The sequence below is a fragment of the Bos grunniens genome, chromosome 14, assembly GCF_055505025.1.
Source record: "Bos grunniens cultivar Pamir isolate PY7600 chromosome 14, Bosgru_T2T1.0, whole genome shotgun sequence".
Lineage (NCBI taxonomy): Eukaryota > Metazoa > Chordata > Mammalia > Artiodactyla > Bovidae > Bos > Bos grunniens.
The window spans coordinates 80,785,268-80,803,469 of NC_141178.1; the positions used below are offsets into that span (position 1 = coordinate 80,785,268).

At 50.9% G+C, this 18,202-nt stretch overlaps 1 protein-coding gene across 5 annotated transcripts in view; it reads left to right on the forward strand.

Annotated features, from left to right (window-relative positions):
* The first annotated feature begins 742 nt into the window (after positions 1-742).
* DENND3 (DENN domain containing 3) overlaps positions 743-18,202 on the forward strand; it is a 50,472-nt gene continuing 33,012 nt past the window's right edge. For 2 of the 5 annotated variants that reach the window (XR_015141167.1, XR_015141168.1), the window contains exons 1-7: positions 743-1,015; positions 7,905-8,184; positions 8,693-8,808; positions 10,629-10,771; positions 10,947-11,058; positions 16,628-16,747; positions 16,990-17,208. Coding sequence is in view for 3 of the 5 variants with exons in the window: in XM_086337512.1 (XP_086193638.1) it covers positions 770-1,015; positions 7,905-8,184; positions 8,693-8,808; positions 10,629-10,771; positions 10,947-11,058; positions 16,628-16,747; positions 16,990-17,208 (1,236 nt within the window). In the remaining 2 variants the exon portion in view is untranslated. Of the gene's footprint in view, positions 1,016-1,892; positions 2,531-7,904; positions 8,185-8,692; positions 8,809-10,628; positions 10,772-10,946; positions 11,059-16,627; positions 16,748-16,989; positions 17,209-18,202 lie in introns of those variants that run through there. The other 3 variants (XM_086337512.1, XM_086337513.1, XM_086337514.1) reach the window with 2 other exon arrangements.

The window sequence follows — 18,202 nt, forward strand, 5'->3', positions numbered from 1 at the left end:
GGGGAGGCTCACGGTCCACTGGGAACAAGCCAGGCCTGCAGCTGGTCGGGGAAGAACTCTGTCCATCCCCCGACTCTCCTCAGTCCTGCGCTCCCTGGATTCTATTCTAGCACCGCCCACCCCGCCCCCTTTCCTGCTGAATTTTACTCAATCTCATAGCGGATTTGGGCAGCTTTAGGTTAAGCAGGCAAAGTTATTAACCGGGCGCCCTTGGCTCGCTGGCCTTTCCTGCCATCCAACGCCCGGCCAGGCCAACTCCACGGCCCTGCTTGCAGGAGGGCTTCCTGGAGTCGGCGGCGGCACGAGGTGGCCCTGGCCTTTTACTCCTTCCAGGGTTGGGCTCAGGGACTTGCAGGAGACTCCCGCACCCTCGGCCCTCGTGGGCTGGTCCGAGCCCACCTGGCGACCCCGCCACCCCTTCCGGGTTTCCCGGCAGCGGAGGCGGCCGGCTGGGAGAGGATAGGCTGACGGATTGGGGAGCTGGGCTCGCAGACGCCGCGCACGCGCGGGAGCCCGCGGAGCCGTTTAGGAAATGACTAGCTCGCGCGCCCGGCCCCGGGCCAGTCCCGCAGGCCCCGCCCCTCTCCGACAGGCCCCGCCCTGCCCGCTTCGCCTCTCCAGGCCCCGCCCCCCTCCGATAGGCTCCAACCTCCCTGCCCCGCCTCTACAGGCCCCGCCCCTTTCCGATAGGCCCCGACCTCCCCTCCCCGCCTCTCCAGGCCACGCCCCCACACCTGGCCCCGCCCCGCGCCCCGCCCAGCGGACAGCGATGTCCGAGGACCAGCCGGCTGCCGCTAGCGCGGGTGCTGGGCAGAGCGGCGGGCGGGGTTGCGGCCCGAAGTCCGGGCCGGGTGGCCCGAGGCGCCCGAGCCCGGTGTGCCCAGTCGGCCTCGGCCGCGGCGGCGGGGCAGCCATGGCGGAGGCCGCGCCGCATCACCCGGCGCTGCCCTCGGGGTTGCTGGAGCTGTGCGCGCTGCTGGGGGCCCCTCGGGACAGCCTTCGCTGCTCGGAGCAGGTGAGGGCGCGGCGCGGTCACGGCGCGGGCGGGGCGGGGCAGCGGCGACGGGCCTGTGCGCACGGAGCCCCAGGCGTCCGCGGGGCTGGGGCGCTGCGCCCAGGTCCGGCGCGGCGGCCGCCTCAAGCCGCCGGTGTGGGAGCAGCTGCCGGCCGGCCCCCCAGCCGCGGTGGAATCGTGAGCGGCTGCGGGCTAGGGGCTCCCGCCCGCTCCCCTCCTTCCGGAAGACAGCTCCGGCGGGACCCGGTGCAGGCGCACCGCGGAGAGCCGGCTGGAGACAGCGCGCGTCCGTCGGCCTGCTTCTTAAGCGCTTCGGCCGCTCGGCTTCTCCGTCTCAGGACGCCCATCTGGGCCAGGTGGAGACGCGGCCGGGCCGCCTGCACTTCCGAGGCGTCCAGGACCAAATCTTTGTCCGCTGTTAAGTGATTTTACTCATTCCACAGATTCTGTGTCTCCTAGGTGCCGGGGCTCTTCTAGGCAGGTCATAAGGATGTTTTTGGTAGATTTAAGGACCGCCTTAATGTATTTTGCATTTAGATGGTAAGCGATGAAAGGAGCTGTTTTTCTCTGTAAAACACTTTACAATCCGCCTCCCCCTGTTCTCCGCTCTGCACCCTGGTAGCCGAAGTGTCAAGCTCCTATCCCTTTCTCTGGGAGGGCAGCTTGGGACATTCTTGTTTCTTCCCTGTGTTCTCACTTTTTCTTAGTTCCGGAGCCCTGGCTCTCTCTGGAGTGGGTCTGCGGCCCTCCCCCTTGTCCCAGATGCCTGTGACGCTGTCATTTTTCTCTTGGTAGTGGCGATGCCCGGTGTGTTCAGAGTCCCTGACCCTGCTGCCCTTACGCCAGCAGGTCCTTTCCTCTGGTTCCAGATGACATTAAGGAAAGGCAGAGAAAGGCATTTGAGTATTTAAGGCAGCCGGGTTGAATGGACATTACCCAGAGGCACTAAATGTTGTAAAATGATCCTGATATATGTCTGGTAATGGCTTAGTGGTCTCTACTCCTTGGCTTTATATAAGGCCAATTTCCACGATTTCTGCATTTCCCTCCTCCTCTCTGTCAACCCTCTCAGTCTGGGTCCCTCTTTGATCTATTGTGTCCTCTGACCCTTGTGGATTGAGTCAAGCCATCTCCCTGCCTCTCAGTGCCAAGTGGCATTCCCCCCTTTTTCTTCTGACGGGAAATGACCTGGTTTCGGTTGTGGTCTTCTCTGCAGTTAGGCTGTCTTGTGTCTCTAGTGATTACAACACTGTCTCTTAGTTGCCATGATGTGAAGGGATGAATCAACTGGAGTAGTTACAGTGGTACTTTCCTGAGCTAAACAGACTACAGCGTTTCCCAAGGCAAGTGGGCAGTCGGCCATTCTGCATTTGAGTCTTCATCCTCTTTTTATACTTTGCTTCTGTTAGGGCTTGGGCAGACGGTGGAAGGAACAGTGGTTGAAGGAGCAGGAGAAAAAGCATTGTGGTGGGATGGAGTAACATCCTCCTTCTAAGACCAACATTAATGTTACAGGTAACCGAACGTAGGATATCATTCATTCAGTTCTATTTTCAGCTGTTATATTATTTTGAATGTTCAAGTCTTTTCAGTTCAGATCACTTGCTCAGTCGTGTCCGACTCTTTGCAACCCCGTGGACTGCAGCACACGAGGCCTCCCTGTCCATCACCAACTCCCAGAGCTTACTCCAACCTATGTCCGCCGAGTTGGTGATGCCATCCAACCATCTCATCCTCTGTCGTCCCCTTCTCCTCCTGCCCTCAATCTATCCCAGCATAGGGTTTTTTCAAATGAGTCAGCTCTTCACATCAGGTGGCCAAAGTATTGGAGTTTCAGCTTCAACATCAGTCCTTCCAATGAATATTCAGGACTGATTTCCTTTAGGATGGACTGGTTGGATCTCCTTGCAGTCCAAGGGACTCTCAAGAGTCTTCTCCAACACCACAGTTCAAAAGCATCAATTCTTCACCACTCAGCTTTCTTTATAGTCCAACTCTCACGTCCAAACATGACTACTGGAAAAACCACAGCTTTAACTAGATGGACCTTTGTTGGCAAAGTAACATCTCTGCTTTTTAATATGCCGTCTAGGTTGGTCATAACTTTCTTTCCAAGGAGTAAGCATCTTTTCATATCATGGCTGCAGTCACCACCTGCAGTGATTTTGGAGCCCCCCAAAAATAAAGTCTGCCACTGTTTCCACTGTTTTCCAAGTCTTTTAAATGAGGTTTAGGTTTTACTTCTTAAAAATCATCGTTTGTCTCTGATTCAGTCATTCCTATTTGGTGACACATGAAAACAGAAACCCAGAGATATGAGCCAGGACCAGTTTGATGTTAGGCTAGTGTAGTGTCCTAACTTTTTGTTTTATTTATTCCTTAGATAGGGTGCTGTTTGTTTTATTGAGGTTAGTGACAAAGAATTCAAGCATGCAGTTCAATCCCTAGTGAGTTATTGTGGTCAGTTACATTTCCCTCCACTCATTGGTTGCTATGGAGACTAGACGCAGAGATGCGAAGGCATCCATCATAAATCCGTCACAGGATGATGGAAAAGTGCTCAGAGCCCCTTTCATAGTGTAGGTGACTGGCGTAAATCTTGTGTATGGAAGCACATTTTTATGTGTTTTTTTTTTTAGAGGTAAGCCTTCTGGCTTTCAATTTCTAGAGCAGCACCATCTGACAGAACTTTCTAGATGATGACAACCAGTACTGTTCACCTTCACCACACAGTGTGGTAGCCACTGGCCGCAGGTGGCTACTGGCTGCCTGAAGTGTGGCTAGTGCCACTGAGGAACCAAATTTTATATTTCACTTAATTTTAATTAATTTAAGTAGTCAGATGTGGCTACTGGTGACTGTGTTGGACTTTCCTGGAGCATTAAAAAAAACAACAACTCTATTTCTGTTTTATTTCACAAATGACAGCCAGTCCCATAGTGAAAATCAATGCCTTTATATCATCTAATGAATTTAGAGTGTTGTGGTTTTTACTTTTTAGTAAGTTCTTGTCTGGGAGACGAGAGCAGGAAACTACCCTGGGTGGAGTCTGTGAAAAAGGACCTCGTCTTCCTCCTGGGGCTGGGGCGGGTGAAGGGCGGTTGCAATATGTATCAGAGAGTAACATGAACCCTTTGGGGTCAAAGGTTGAACTTTCAGGAGTTTAGTGTAATTACAGAGTCGGGGATGCCCGAGCATGTACAGGTAACTGCCCGTTGTTTAGCGTGATGCAGACTTGAGAGCAGCCCAGCTGTCTGTCAGAAGGGGACTGGGCAAAAGCAGTGCTAAACTGTCCACAGTGGGACACCCCAGAGGGTCCACATGGGCTTCCCTGGTGGCGCTGGTGCTAAAGATCCCACCTGCCAGTGCAGGAGATGTAACAGATGCGGGCTTGATCCCTGGGTCGAGCAGATTCCCTGGAGGAGGGCATGCAGCCCACTCCAGTGCTCTTGCCTGGAGACGCGCATGGACAGAGGAGCTTGGTAGGCTCCAGTCTGTGGGGTCACAAAGAGACAGGACTTAGCACAAAGTGTCAACAGGGGAGTCAGCACACTGTATGGTTACATGGGGAAAGGCTAATGAAGTCATTTAAATATGGTGATTGCGTTTATGAAAAATCGTTTATACGTTTAGGAAAGGATCAGCCTGTGTCCCATGCGATGTGGAGCATGGCTTTAGAGGCGTGGGATTGTGGGGGAGGCATTCCCTTCCTGTTGTTATTGTTACTATTTTTTTTTAAATGAGACTGTATTGCTTATCTAATCAGAGAAGACAACAGGGATTTCCATTTTGGGGACAACAAAGACAGATGTGTGAGGAACGGCCAAGTCCAGGTTGGCTGCGTTGTGGCCACATGACTTTCACTGACTGAAGGGAACTAGTGGGAGTTCATGGGCTTGAGCATAATTTTCCGTGCAGACTGAGCACGCCTCCAGAGATCACGAGTGCCAGGGGACTGGATGAACAGCACCCCCACAGGGCCATCCTGTGTGCTGACCGTGGGGCCAGAAAGAGGAGGGCAGCACATCCCCACCCCACCCTTCTGAGGGTGACACAGGACCACTGTGTCGGCAGCGACGCTCTGGGGGTGCTGTGAGAGGGGAGGTGGACTCTGGATGGTGACATTCCAGGAGGTGGTGAGCCAGGCGTGAGGCCGGAGGGGGCGTGCGGCCCTGGCTGCAGGATGAGGAAAGGCCCCCTCCAGTGAGTGTGAGAGAAGAGCAGTCGCTGGTGAGGAGGGGGGCTGAAGCATGAGCTGGGCACTGTCCCACAGAGCAAAGAGCAGGAAGAAGCACAGCATTGTGACAGGCGCGTGTATCGAGGCGACTGAGGACTTGAGCATGACTGAGACATGAGCAGCTTGGGCACCCTGGCTTTGGAAGCGGGCCGGCTGCTGCCTGGGTGCACAAGCAGTGCGGGGCCTGTCTGACCCGGGATACGTGCGCTGTGGGATCCCTGCATGGAGTATGTAGTGAGGATGGTAATGAGTAGAAACAGAGACCTTTTTTTAGGTCTGGCTTCCCAGGCGGTGCTAGTGGTGAAGAACCAGCTTGCCAATGCGCAAGACGTAAGAGGTGCAGGTTCGATCCCTGAGTCGGGACAATCCCCTGGAGAAGGGCATGGCAACCCACTCCAGTATTCTGGCCTGGAAAATTCCATGGACTGTATAGTCCCTGGGGTGGCAAAGAGTCAGACACGACTGAGCAACTTTCACTTTCACTTTTCTAACGACGACGACAACAAAAGCTGTCTCATGCCGTGTGGAGAGGGCCTGTCTATTCCTCTGGCTGTGGACTGTGATCTGCTCCAGGAGCTGTTGCACCCTGAGGGGAGGCGCTCCCCAGTCTCTGTGGATGCAGCATCTCACACGAGGAGGAAGTAGACCAGCACGTGTTCATAGTGGATTGGTCTAAACTGCTGGAGTTTGATAGGAAGGTTTTAGAGAAGGTTTCACGTGTGTGAAGACAAGGTTTCCTTTCATACACGAAGATTTTAAATTATACAGTAAGGATTTCCCATGTTTGGTCTTGGTTCCTACTGATCAAGGACCTACTGGTCCTTGGCATTAACTTTTCCCCCTAAGAATAAGCAAACTTTATCTGAATTCAGATTACATCTCATGAACATGAGCCTGTTGAGCTCAGAGTGTATTTCCTGACTGAAAATGCTGTTATTATAGAAGTCCTTTGAAGTCTAGGTGTCCCCTGTTATACCTCTGATTCTTACTGAAATGTTGTTGCTGGCTGTTCTTCTTTGCCAATCAAGGTCACATTTTTCTGGTGACAGTGGTGTTCTTCCTCATGCCATTTCTAGGCTCCCTCAAAGGCCCTAGGATACCCACTCCCCACCGTGCCCCAGGCCACCTCTTTCCTTCCCTACCTTTTATACCCAGAGAGTCCTGTTTTAAACTTGGCTATCTTTAGCTGGCTCAGCACCCCCACCTCCTCACTCACAGACTGAGGTTCATATGCCTTCCTTGGAAGATCTGACATCAACCTGGTGCCTGTGTTTGTTTAGTCGTAACTCACCAGAAAGAACTCCCTTAGGTATTTAGTTTGATAGGAAAGAGTTAGAAGATGCCTTATGTTATATGGGGGAAGGGTGAAAAGATAAAAGCTTAACAAAATCTTGGACCAAGTTAGAGCTGAAAAGAATTGAGGCTAAAAGAGCCCCTTTTGTGGATGCTGGGATGGCCATGCAGATGGGGGAGGAGGCAGCTGCTCTCTGTGTCCAGCAGGGCCTCCCTCACTCCCCTTTGCGTCCCTCTACGTCAGAGGCGACACAAGCAGCATGCGTGCTGGGCCGGCTGGCATGGCAGTCTTGTTGTTCAGTTGCTAAGTCATGTCCGACTCTTTGTGAGCCCATGGTCTGCAGCACGCCAGGCTACCCTGTCCTTCACTATCTCCTGGAGCTTGCTCATACTCATGACCATTGAGTCAGTGATGCCATCCAACCATCTCATCCTCTGTCGTCCCCTTCTCCTCCTGCCTTCAATCTTTCCCAGCATCAGGGTCTTTTCTTAATGAGTCAGTTCTTTGCATCAGGTGGCCAAAGTATTAGAGCTTCAGCTTTAGCATCAGTCCTTCCAATGAACATTCAGGGTTTATTTCCTTTGGGATTGACTGGTTTGATATCCTTGCAGTCCAAGGGACTCTCAAGAGTCTTCTCCAGCACCACAGTTTGAAAGCATCAATTCTTTGGCACTCAGTCTTCTTTATAGTCCAACTCTCACATCCATACCCGGATACTACTGGAAAAAAGCATCCTACTGGAAAAAGCATAGCTTTGACTCTATGGACCTTTGTCAGCAAAGTGATATATTTGCTTTTAATATGCTGTCTAGGTTTGTCATAGCTTTTCTTCCAAGGAGCAGGCATCAGGCACATGTCAGTAAATGTGTCTGTGTGGATCTGATAAGATGCAGAGCCCTTCTCGGGGCTCACCCTCTGCACCAGCCTCTGAGGGGGCTCAGGAGCTTCCTGGGGGCCCACGGGGGTTGAGCACTTGAACTGGGTCCCTTCTCTTAGTCCCTGAACTCACCTCTTGAAAGGGAAGCTCAGAGGGGCCAAGTAATCTGCTGTGGTTCTCATAGTGCTGGGATCTGAACTCTGGTCTCTATCGTGGTGCCGGAGCCTTGGAGCCGAGGGACCAGTTTGGTGTCCCTGTCAGCAGCTGAACGACCAGGCTCTGAGAGGGTCTGTTGCTCGCCTGAGAGTCCCTAAAAGCAGGTCTTATCATCTTGAGCTGCTGGTGGGAAAAGCCAGGCACAAGCTGCTGAACTCGCCTGGGGTTTGGGGGCTGGAGAGGCCAGAAGACAGGCCATGGATGCTCCCATGAGGGCTGGACAGCAACAGGCCTCGGTGCTGACTCTCATTTCCACCTGCCCCAGGTTGCCCAGAGGAAGGGAGTCAAGGGCCCGTCTTTTCTGGATCCAGAGGTGCTGTCGGTCTTCGTGCCTCCTTTTGTCATGAAGGAGGACAGTCAGCCGGCTGCCTCGAACTGCACGACACCGGGTAAGAACAGGAAGCGCTCCTTCCGGAAGAAGAGAGAGAGGCCCAGAGTGGAGCTGGGGAAGGGCGTCCCCGGTGGCCCCAGGGGCCCAGACCCTGAGGACGTGAACATCCCCAACGGCGTGGACCTGCTTGCTCTGCCGCAACTCTGCTTCCCAGGTACGCATGGGCCGGCCTTTTCCTCCATGAGCCAGTTCCTGCTGATGAGCGGGCTTCTGTTCTGGCTTCACTTTCTCCCCGGTTGTAGAGAACTTGGGTCAGAGGACTTGACAGAAGGGCCTGTCTGGAGGCTCTGCCAAGAAGTTGATGGGGTTTCCTGGTCTTCGGGATTAAAACCGGCAGAGGCAGGGACACCCGTTCCCCGCTGGGCTTGGGACCCAGTCTCTACTCCAGGTGCAGCCTGAAGGTTCTGCCTGGGGTCCTGTCCCCCTGACCCTTCACGAAGGCTTCAGAGCACAGAGCACCCGCAGAGACACTGCTGCTGTGGGGGGTGGGGCACTGAGGAAGGCGCTGCACGGCTGGAGGAGTTAGCATGACTGGCCATCAAAGAGCCACATGTGACCGTGAGGTGGGGGGCACATGTCCTGTAGCTTATGGTTAGCCCAGGCCTCAGGGCAGACCCCACATGGCTGGAGTAAAGCTCCTTCTTCCTTTTCTCTGCCTACAGGGGGCTTGTGTGTGGCCTCTGAGCCCAGAGAGGACTGTGTCCACTTTCTGGTGCTGACCGACATCTGCGGCAACAGAACCTACGGCGTGGTGGCGCAGTACTACCGGCCCCTGCACGTACGTGGTTCACACAGCTTCCTTCTGAAGCCGGGTCTAGGTTGTGGGGTTATTTTGCAGTGAAATACACACTACGTGGCAATCACCATTTTAACCGTTAAAAACGTGTAGTTCAATGGCATCCAGTACGTTCGCCGTGCAGAGCCACCATCCCCACCGTCTAGTTCCGGGACATGTGTGTCACCCCAGAAGGTGGCGGGGTCTCACTGGCAGCACTCGCCAGTCCCTGCTGCCCCAGCCTGGGCCACTGCTCGTCTGCTCTCTGCCTCTGTGGCTTTGCCTGCTCTGGACATTGCATGTCGGTGGAACCATGCGACACGCGTCCTTCTGTATCTGGCTTTTTCCCACTTAGTGTGATGTCTTCAGAGCTCATCCATGTTGGAGCACATGTCAGGGCTTCCCTCCTTTGCACGGCTGTGGGATATTCCACGGTGTATATAAACCACATCCTGCTCCTCCACTCCTCAGCTGAGGGAACTTGGGGTTGTTTTGCCATGTGTCAGGTGCCTGGGCTTAGGTTTTGAGAAGACGACTCAGCCATCAAGCATTTGGGGGGTGTTTTCTGGGCAGGGCCACTGTGTATGACCCAGCTGGCCTTGGGGAGTTTGTAGGGACCATGATGGACTGGAATGTACAGGGTAATCGGCTGCCTACTTCCAACCCTGAAGAATACTCCCCTAAGGCCCAGATGAGAGGTCCCTGATATTTTTTACATAGTTAAAAAAAATTTTTTATTGAGATGTAGTTGATTTACAATATTGTATTAGTTTCAGTGTGTGGCAAAGTGATTCAGTTATATATGTATATATACATACAGTTTTTAAGATCTTTTCCTTTATAGGTTATTATAAGAGGTTGAGTAAAGTTCCCTGTGCTATACAGCAGGTCCTTGCTGTTTATTTTATATGTAGAAGTATATATATTTTAATCCACAAATCCTAACTTATCCCTCCCCCTTTACCCTTTGGGTCACCATAAATTTGTCTTCTGTGAATTTATTTCTGTTTGTAAATGAGTTCAGTGTCTCATCATTTTAGATCCTACATAGAAGCAGTGTCACATGATATTTGTCTTTCTCTGGCTTACTTCGCTTAGTGCGATAACCTCTAGATCCATCCATGTTACTGCAAATGCCATTATTCCATTCTTTTTTATGGCTGAGTGATATTCCACTGTGCATATTCACCGCCTCTTCTTCATCCGTTCATCTGTCGAGGGACACAGCTTGTTTCCGTGTCCTGGCTACTGTAAACAGTGCTGCTGTGGACCTTGGAGGGCATGTATCTTTTGGAATTATGTTTTCTCCACACACATGGTGGGCCCTCCGATATTGTGCCCTTTGTGAGCTGTGCAGAGAGCTGTGCCTTTAGGAATCCCGCTGCTGTGTTCTTTTCTGGCGGACATCCCCCCATCATGGGCCGAGGCCTCTCCTGCCCCCTCCTCAGTCCACGATGCCCACCTGGCTCCCAGCCCTCTTGAATATGGCCTTTTGCCTAAGTGGGGCCCCCTTCTTGTGTCTCACTGTATTCTGACTGTGCACCCCTCTCACTGAAGGCAGCGAGCTTCTCCCAGGCAGGGTCCAGTCTTACTGTCTCTGTAGCCCCAGCACCTCACTCAGAGTGAGCTCCCCACGGGCTTCGTCAGTGTTGGTGGAAAGGTTGGTGCTCTCTCTCGTGAGGCGGTGACGCAGGCGGGACCAGCCAGATGTGCTGTCCAGCCCCCGTCCAGGCTTCTCTCTGGAGATGCAGGCACCATTGAAGATGGAGACCGGGATTTGCCAGGGTTTGACGGGAAGTGACGGTGCGGTTGCTTTTCTCCAGGATGAGTACTGCTTCTACAACGGCAAGACGCACTGGGAGGCGCTGGGGCCGGGCGGGAGCGCGGCCCGCTGCTTCGTGCCCTTCGCGGTGTGCGTGGTCTCCAGGTTCCCCTATTACAACGCCCTCAAGGACTGTCTCTCCTGGTGAGTCTGCACCCTGGGCAGCCGGGCTTCTGGGCTCCCACACCCAGAGGACTCCCCTGGTGGTGAGAAGTCCTGCAACTCCTGGAGCAGAGATTTCAGCTCTAATTAGCAACACAGAAGACGATGATTGGATGCTTGTATTTATTTTGTGATTTGATTTTTCTTTCAATTTCAGTTTATTGACTCATCTGAAGTTCTGTAAAGATTTCGAAGTTGACAATCACATAAAAGATTTTGCTGCAAAACTATCTTTAATACCTAGCCCACCACCTGGACCACTCCATTTGGTAATGAAATCCGAATTATCTTGTTTTTTTTTCTTTGCAAATAGTAAAAGTAAGATGATGAAGATGGTTTATTTATTTTTAATTGACATATAGTTGATTTACAATGTGTTAATTTCTGCTATATAGCAAAGTGATTCAGTTATACATATACATACATTCTTTATATTCTCTTCCATTCTGATTTATCATAGGATAGTGAATATAGTTCTCTATGCTGTACTGTTGGATCCTGTTTATCCATTCTGTATCTGATAGCATCTGATAGTCCCAAATTCCCACTCCAGCCCTCCCCAGTCACTCCCCTTTCGCATCCACCAGTCTGTTCTTACATCCGTGAGTCTGTCTCTGTCACGATAGCTTCATTTGTGTCATATTTTAGGTTTCACATATAACTGATACCATATGGTGTTTGTCTCTCTCTTTCTGACTTAGTCTGACGATCTCTAGTTGCATTCATGTTGCTGCAGAGCACATTATTTCATTCTGTTTTTATGGCTGAGTAGTAGTCCATTATATATAGGTACCACATCAGTGAAGATGGCTTACTCTTTTAAATGCTTTTAAGTTCTAGCTTTGTTTAAATTTTGCTTCTCAAGTTCCTTACAGAAGCATTTTATGCGTTGTGTCCAAAGGTTAGGAAACTAGAAGTAAATTAGAAAATTTGTCTTCTAAAAATTTAAAAATAAAATTTCAGTTTAAAGTCAAATATTTAGGCCTGAGTTTTGCTGAGTGGCTCATGATTAACAGATATTGAGCTAGTAATAGGCCCCTTTGGTGGTTAACATGTTAATTCATTACTGGCTATTCAGAAAACACATCAAATTTACTTACATTACAAATCCCCCCCCTTTTTTTTTGGTCTTGAATATGAGGTTTATATTTAACTTATTGATCTTTTTTCTTGTCCAGTGTAGTTAGTAAAAAGCAAGTGGTTTGGTTTTTTTGTTATTCATAGTGCCCTTGTGTTATTTAATTGATAGACAAGGGTTCCCAAACCGGGCTCTGTGAAACATGCCAGACTGCTAAGCTGTGTGATGAAACCTGTTTGAGTCAACGATTTCCAAACTAATTTAACTGCGGGATGCTTCCTTTTTTTGAAAACAAACATGTATTAAATAAATGTCTTGAAGTACATAGTAAATGTTAATTTCACTCTGGTAGTTCCTTCTGGAAGATTTTACCTATACATCTTGTTTTTTCTATGTTTTGATTATTATGGACAGTTGAGAAATTATTAGGATATTTGTGATTATTATTTATTATTAAAGTATATACATTTTTGTATTACCCTAAACCCAGCAGTCTGCTTGCGAGGGACATCCCACCAAGTACATTTCCCGGCGCAAGGCGGGCAGGATGTCTGTCTGTCTAGGTTCCAGTCTCAGAACCCTTGTGGGGAACGCTTGTTGGATTTCCGTATCAGGCAGTCACCTTTACTATGTGGATAACTGGTACTTTCTTTACATAAACATAAACAAGAACATAGTTTATGTTCTTGTTCTAGAAACTCAACCCCTGCACACTGAGGCCCTGCTACAGCAGTGAACCAAACTCCCTGAGTTCAGAACAGTGTTAGGGTTACTAATTTGTAGTAGTCTGTCTCTGAGCATAGGTCATGTGTAAATAGTACTTAACACCAGTTTTCTGTATCTTCGACTCTTGGAGTAACTAATACTTTGTTCCTACATTTCTACCACCTGGAGTGGGAAAGCTTCCTGGGGAAGTTGTTTTGGGGCAGGTTCGCGGGCATCTTCTGGACGCCTCTTTGCCCCACGTCCACCTCTCAGTCACACCTGGGTCCACCTCCAGCAGCTCTTTGTAGTTCCCCTGCTTCCACTGCCGCCGAGGTTCTGGGCCACCAGCTTCTCCCACCTGCATGACTTAGGGAACCACTGGCCTGTCCACTTCATTTGTTTTTTAAAGTTTTTATTTATGTTCGTGTCTATTTTTGGTTGTGCTGGGTCTCCGTTGCTGCAAGCAGGCTTTAGTTGCGGTCGGCAGAGTTGCCGTGCATGGCCTTCTCTGGTTGTGGAGCGTGGGCTCGCGGCGCTCAGGCTCGGTACTTGTGGCTCCTGGGCTCCAGAGCACAGGCTTGGCAGTTGTGATGCGTGGGTTTTCGTTGCCCCGTGGCATATGGAATCTTCCCAGACCAGGGACTGAACCCATGTCCCATTGACAGTGGATTCTTAACCACTGAAGCACCGGAAAAACCCTCCACTTCCAGTCCTGACCTTGCATTCAGCCTGTCCTTTGCTCAGTGGATAGAGAGATCCTTAAACTCTGTACTTTCCTTTTGGACTTACGACCCCCCACTGGTTTCTCCCTGGCCCCTGCACCCAGCCCTGCCTCTCCGTGTTACCATCCGGCTCCGTCTGTGCCATGAAGTCCTGGCTTGCTGTCGTCCAGCTGCACCGGGCCCCTGTCGTCCCTTGCACAGGACCTTCGCACGTGCTGGCCCCCCTCCAGCTCCTGCCGCTCTCTCAGGCCTGGCTCGGGTGCCAGGTCTCAGCGCTGCCCCTCTCACACTGTCCAGCACGGCCTCTCGCTCTCCTGCAGAGCTCAGCACAGCGGCAGTGTGGGCTTGAGTGTGCCTGTTTTCTGTTTAACATCCACTTCCTCCATCGGACTCTGGGCCACAGGAGCATAGAGGCCGTGCTCAGAGCTGCATTTCCAGCACTTGGCTGCTGCCCCGCAGAGCACTGTTCAGTGAGTGAACGAAAGGATGTTCTGGCATCACCAGCAGTGCTGAGTCAGGGCCTGCGTGCTGGGGCTCGTGGTTTGTCATGGGCTACGTTTGGATCAGACTTGTCCCTGGGCTCCTCCACTAACAAGTCTAATTAGCTGTGGGGTCCCAGTTGGTGTGGTGGCCATCATCTGTTGTAGTGCGAGTTGTAGAACTGTGGCTGTTAACTTGTGAAGAAACCTAAGAGGTCAGTTTCATCTGATGCAGGAGCTGATTAAGCAGTGTTTTCCAGAACCCACTGCAAACCAGTGTCAGACACCCCATCTGCCCATGTAAGAGCCCTTGCTGAGTGTGCCTGTGTGCCTGAGGCCAGGGCAGGCTTAACCCTGCTGTTCCCAGCTCTCCACCTCTTCAGAGGGACCCTGTCTTCCTCCTTCACATCTGCCTTCTGCTTCAACCTTTAACACATAATAAGCATCTTGTGAATGTGGGATTTGAATTTGAAGCATCATTTTAAAATAATATCATTTACTAAGATAAAGTGTCCTTAAAATTTTTTTGAATTCTGTATCTTTAAGGAGCTCTGGGGAGTCCCCGGTGGCTCGGTGGTAAAGAACCCACCTGTGGTGCAGGAGCCATGGGAGACTCAGGTTGAATCCCTGGGTTAGAAAGACCCCCTGGAGGAGAACTTGGCAACACACTCCAGTATTCTTACCTGGGAAATCCCACAGACAGAGGAGCCTGGTGGGCTGTAGTCCATGGGGTTGCAGAGTCGGGCATGAGTAAAGTGACTTAGCACGCTCGCAAGGAACTTTGTTAAATTGCAAATATAAGCAAATATATAGTAAGTAGTAACCACAAATAATGTATACTGGTTAAGATTGGTTTGAACATGCTCGATTAAGAATTTGTGCTAATCAAACTGGATATTTGGGAGGCAGTTTATCTTTGTTTTGTCAATGAACAATTTGCTGTTTAAAGAGTTTAAGGGAGTCTGGGTGAGAAAGACATTCAGTTCAGTTCAGTCGCTCAGTTGTGTCTAACTCTTTGGACCCCATGGACTGCATCACGCCAGGCCTCCCTGTCCATCACCAACTCTGGAGCTTCCTCAAACTCATGTCCATTGAGTTGGTGATGCCATCCAACCATCTCATCCTCTGTCATCCCCTTCCCCTCCCACCTTCAATCTTTCCCAGCAACAGGGTCTTTTTGAATGAGTCAGTTCTTCACATCAGGTAGCCAAAGTGTTGGAGTTTCAGCTTCGGCATCAGTCCTTCCAATGAATGTTCAGGACTGATTTCCTTTAGAATGGACTGGTTGGATCTCCCTGCAGTCCAAGGGGCTCTGAAGAGTCTTCTTCAACACCACAGTTCAAAAGCATCAATTCTTCTGCTTTCTTTATAGTCCATCTCTCACCCCCATACATGACTATTGGAAAAACCACAGCTTTGACTAGACAGACCTTTGTTGGCAAAGTAATGTCTCTGCTTTTTAATATGCTGTCTAGGTTGGTCATAGATTTTCTTCCATGGAGCAAGTGTCTCTCAATTTCGCGGCTGCAGTGATTTTGGAGCTCCAAAAAATAAAGTCTGTCACTGTTTCCACTGTTTCCCCATCTATTTGCCATGAAATGATGGGACCAGATGCCATGATCTTAGTTTTCTGAATGTTGAGTTTTTTTTTTTTTGGCTGCACAGGGTCTTTTGTGGCATATGGGATCTAGTTCCCCCACCAGGGATCAAACCAAGGGCCTCAGCATTGAGAGCTCAGAGTCTTAGCCACTGGACCACCAGGGGAGTCCCTGAATATTGAGTTTTAAGTCAACTTTTTCACTCTTCTCTTTCACTTTCATCAAGAGGCTCTTTAGTGTAGGGAATATGCTATGCATAGGCCTGTACTGTAATTAACAGGGCTTCTTTGAAAAATAAGAACTACTTTCTCATAGCGCCCAAGCAAAGGGCTGGGAGCAATAAAAAGTACATCGTAGAAAAACATCTTGAAAACGAGATGTTGAATTACTGATGCGACTGATGGAAAACCGTTAGTGACTCTTCTCCTTACTGGAGCCTTGAGGGAGTTGCTGAGAAAGGTTGTCACTAGCTGAGGGGCTAAACAGAGTCATGAAAGGCCTGAAGGTTTGATATTGAGGACTGTACGTTGTATGTCTTTATCCCCAATCTGAGATTGTAAAAAACAGATATCTCTAGAGCACCTACAAGGAAGTAGATGTTAGCAATAAAAAGCACGCAAGTATTAGGATCTGGGCTTTTGCCTGCGAGGGGCATCAGCCCCCTGATCCCCACCTTATTTCTGAGTCTTGTTTTCCTTATTCTTCTGCGGTACCACTCCCTCAGGTCGATTCATTGTTGGGCTGGTCCCAACACTTCAGTTCTTCACTTTCTACCATAAGGGTGGTGTCATCTGCATATCTGAGGCTATTGATATTTCTCCTGGCAATCTTGATTCCAGCTTGTGCTTCTTCCAGCCCAGTGTTTCTCATGACGCACTCTGCATATAAGTTAAATAAGCAGGGTGACAATATACAGCCTTGACGTACTCCTTTTCCTATTTGGAACCAGTCTGTTGTTCCATGTCCAGTTCTAACTGTTGCTTCTTGACCTGCATACAGATTTCTCAGGAGGCAGGTCAGGTGGTTGGTCTGGTATTCCCAAAAGACGTTAGGTCCTCAATTTGTCATGAAACGTTCCTGGGAGTTCTGTTTATCTCTAGATGGTTTTATTTCTGTGACATTGGAGGTGACAACATGAGTCTTCGAAAGTGTCTTCTAACTCAGATGCTTTCTGAGCCCAAATGGTGAATTTCAGTGCCTTTCGGCCTCTGCTGGAAGCAGCTCCCTGAGCCAATGATGGAAACTGGTTGTTGCAGATATTTAACATGAAACCACTACAGATCGTGTTTCCCTCGAGAGCGGACCCCGAAAGCCCCCTCATCGACCTGGACCTTCACCTGCCCTTGCTGTGCTTCAGACCTGAGAAGGTGCTACAGGTATGCGCCCTCCACACCTGTGAGCACCTCATGCTAACTGACCTAACGGGACGTCAAAGAGAGGTTCTGCCTTTTTTTGCTTAAAACCAACTTTCACCGCAGAGCACACTGTTGGGGTCAGGGTGGTCTGGGTTCTGGCCCACGGATCGGGGGAGCCAGCGGGGAGCTGCCCTGCGTCCGGCCTCCCTGGGTGGCACCCTCACGACGCTTCAGGCTTGTGCTGTCCCCCGCCTGCCCCCCAGATCCTCAGCTGCCTCCTGACGGAGCAGCGCATCGTCTTCTTCTCGTCCAGCTGGGCTCTGCTGACGCTTGTGGCCGAGTGCTTCATGGCCTACCTGCACCCGCTGCAGTGGCAGCACACCTTCGTGCCCATCCTGTCCGGACAGATGCTGGACTTCCTCATGGCGCCGACCTCCTTCCTCATGGGCTGCCACCTCGACCACTTTGAGGAGGTCAGCAAGGTGAGCACCTGCTGCTGGATTCAGAGCGCTGAGTCACACGACTTTGAGAGGATGCGTGGGGAGCTGCTGGGCGGCGAGGGCGGGCACAGAGGACTGGGGCAGCTCCAGCACAGGGCACCGGCGTGCCCTCTTTGTCCTCGGGGTGTGCTCAGGGCCCGTGCTCTGAGCGTCACACCTGACACCGTGTCTCAGGTTTGCAGGGAGGTGAGGGCAGGCGTCAGAGTCGAGGTCACCTCTGCTGCGTACTAGTTATGAGACCCTGAGTGGCTTACTGGCCTTTGCTAAGCCTCAGTCTCCTCATCTGTGAAGTGGGCACGGCTGCAGCCTCCTGGCAGGGTTCTGGCTCAGGAATATCCCCCCCCTCATGGCCAGGGTTCTGGCTCAGGAATATCTCCCATTCCTCCTGACAGGTTTCTGGCTCAGGAATGTCCCCTATTCCTCCTGGCAGGGTTCTGGCTCAGGAATATCTCCCGTTCCTCCTGGCAGGGTTCTGGCTCAGGAATGTCCCCTGTCCCTCCTGGCAGGGTACTGGACTTGGTGGATGGAAGCCACCATGATGCTGTTCCGTATTTTCCATTTTCACTTTTATTGATTAAGCCTCTGCTGTTCATTAGTACTGTGAACTTACTTCCTAGATGAATGAAGGTGCATGCTTGGTGTCCGAGGGGTCTGTGGGCCTTGCTGAATCCAGTGGCATTTACTCGCTCGGGGGCAGACCTGGGTCCTGATGGGACGCTGCTGGCTGCAGCGTCAGGCTGCATCGGGGCACACAGTAGGTGCTTGATAAGAGCAGCTGTTTTTGCTGCTGTGCCAACGGGATGCATTTCAAACTGGAGCTCAGGCCATGGACATCGCCACCAGTAAGAGCAGATTGGGTTTTCTTAAAATGGTTTTCTTTTCAGATACTATTTACATACCTCAGAGTTTCCTGGACTAAAATGTACAACTCAATGGCTTTTAGTAACTTGGTGGAGCTGTGGTGACTAATTTTAGA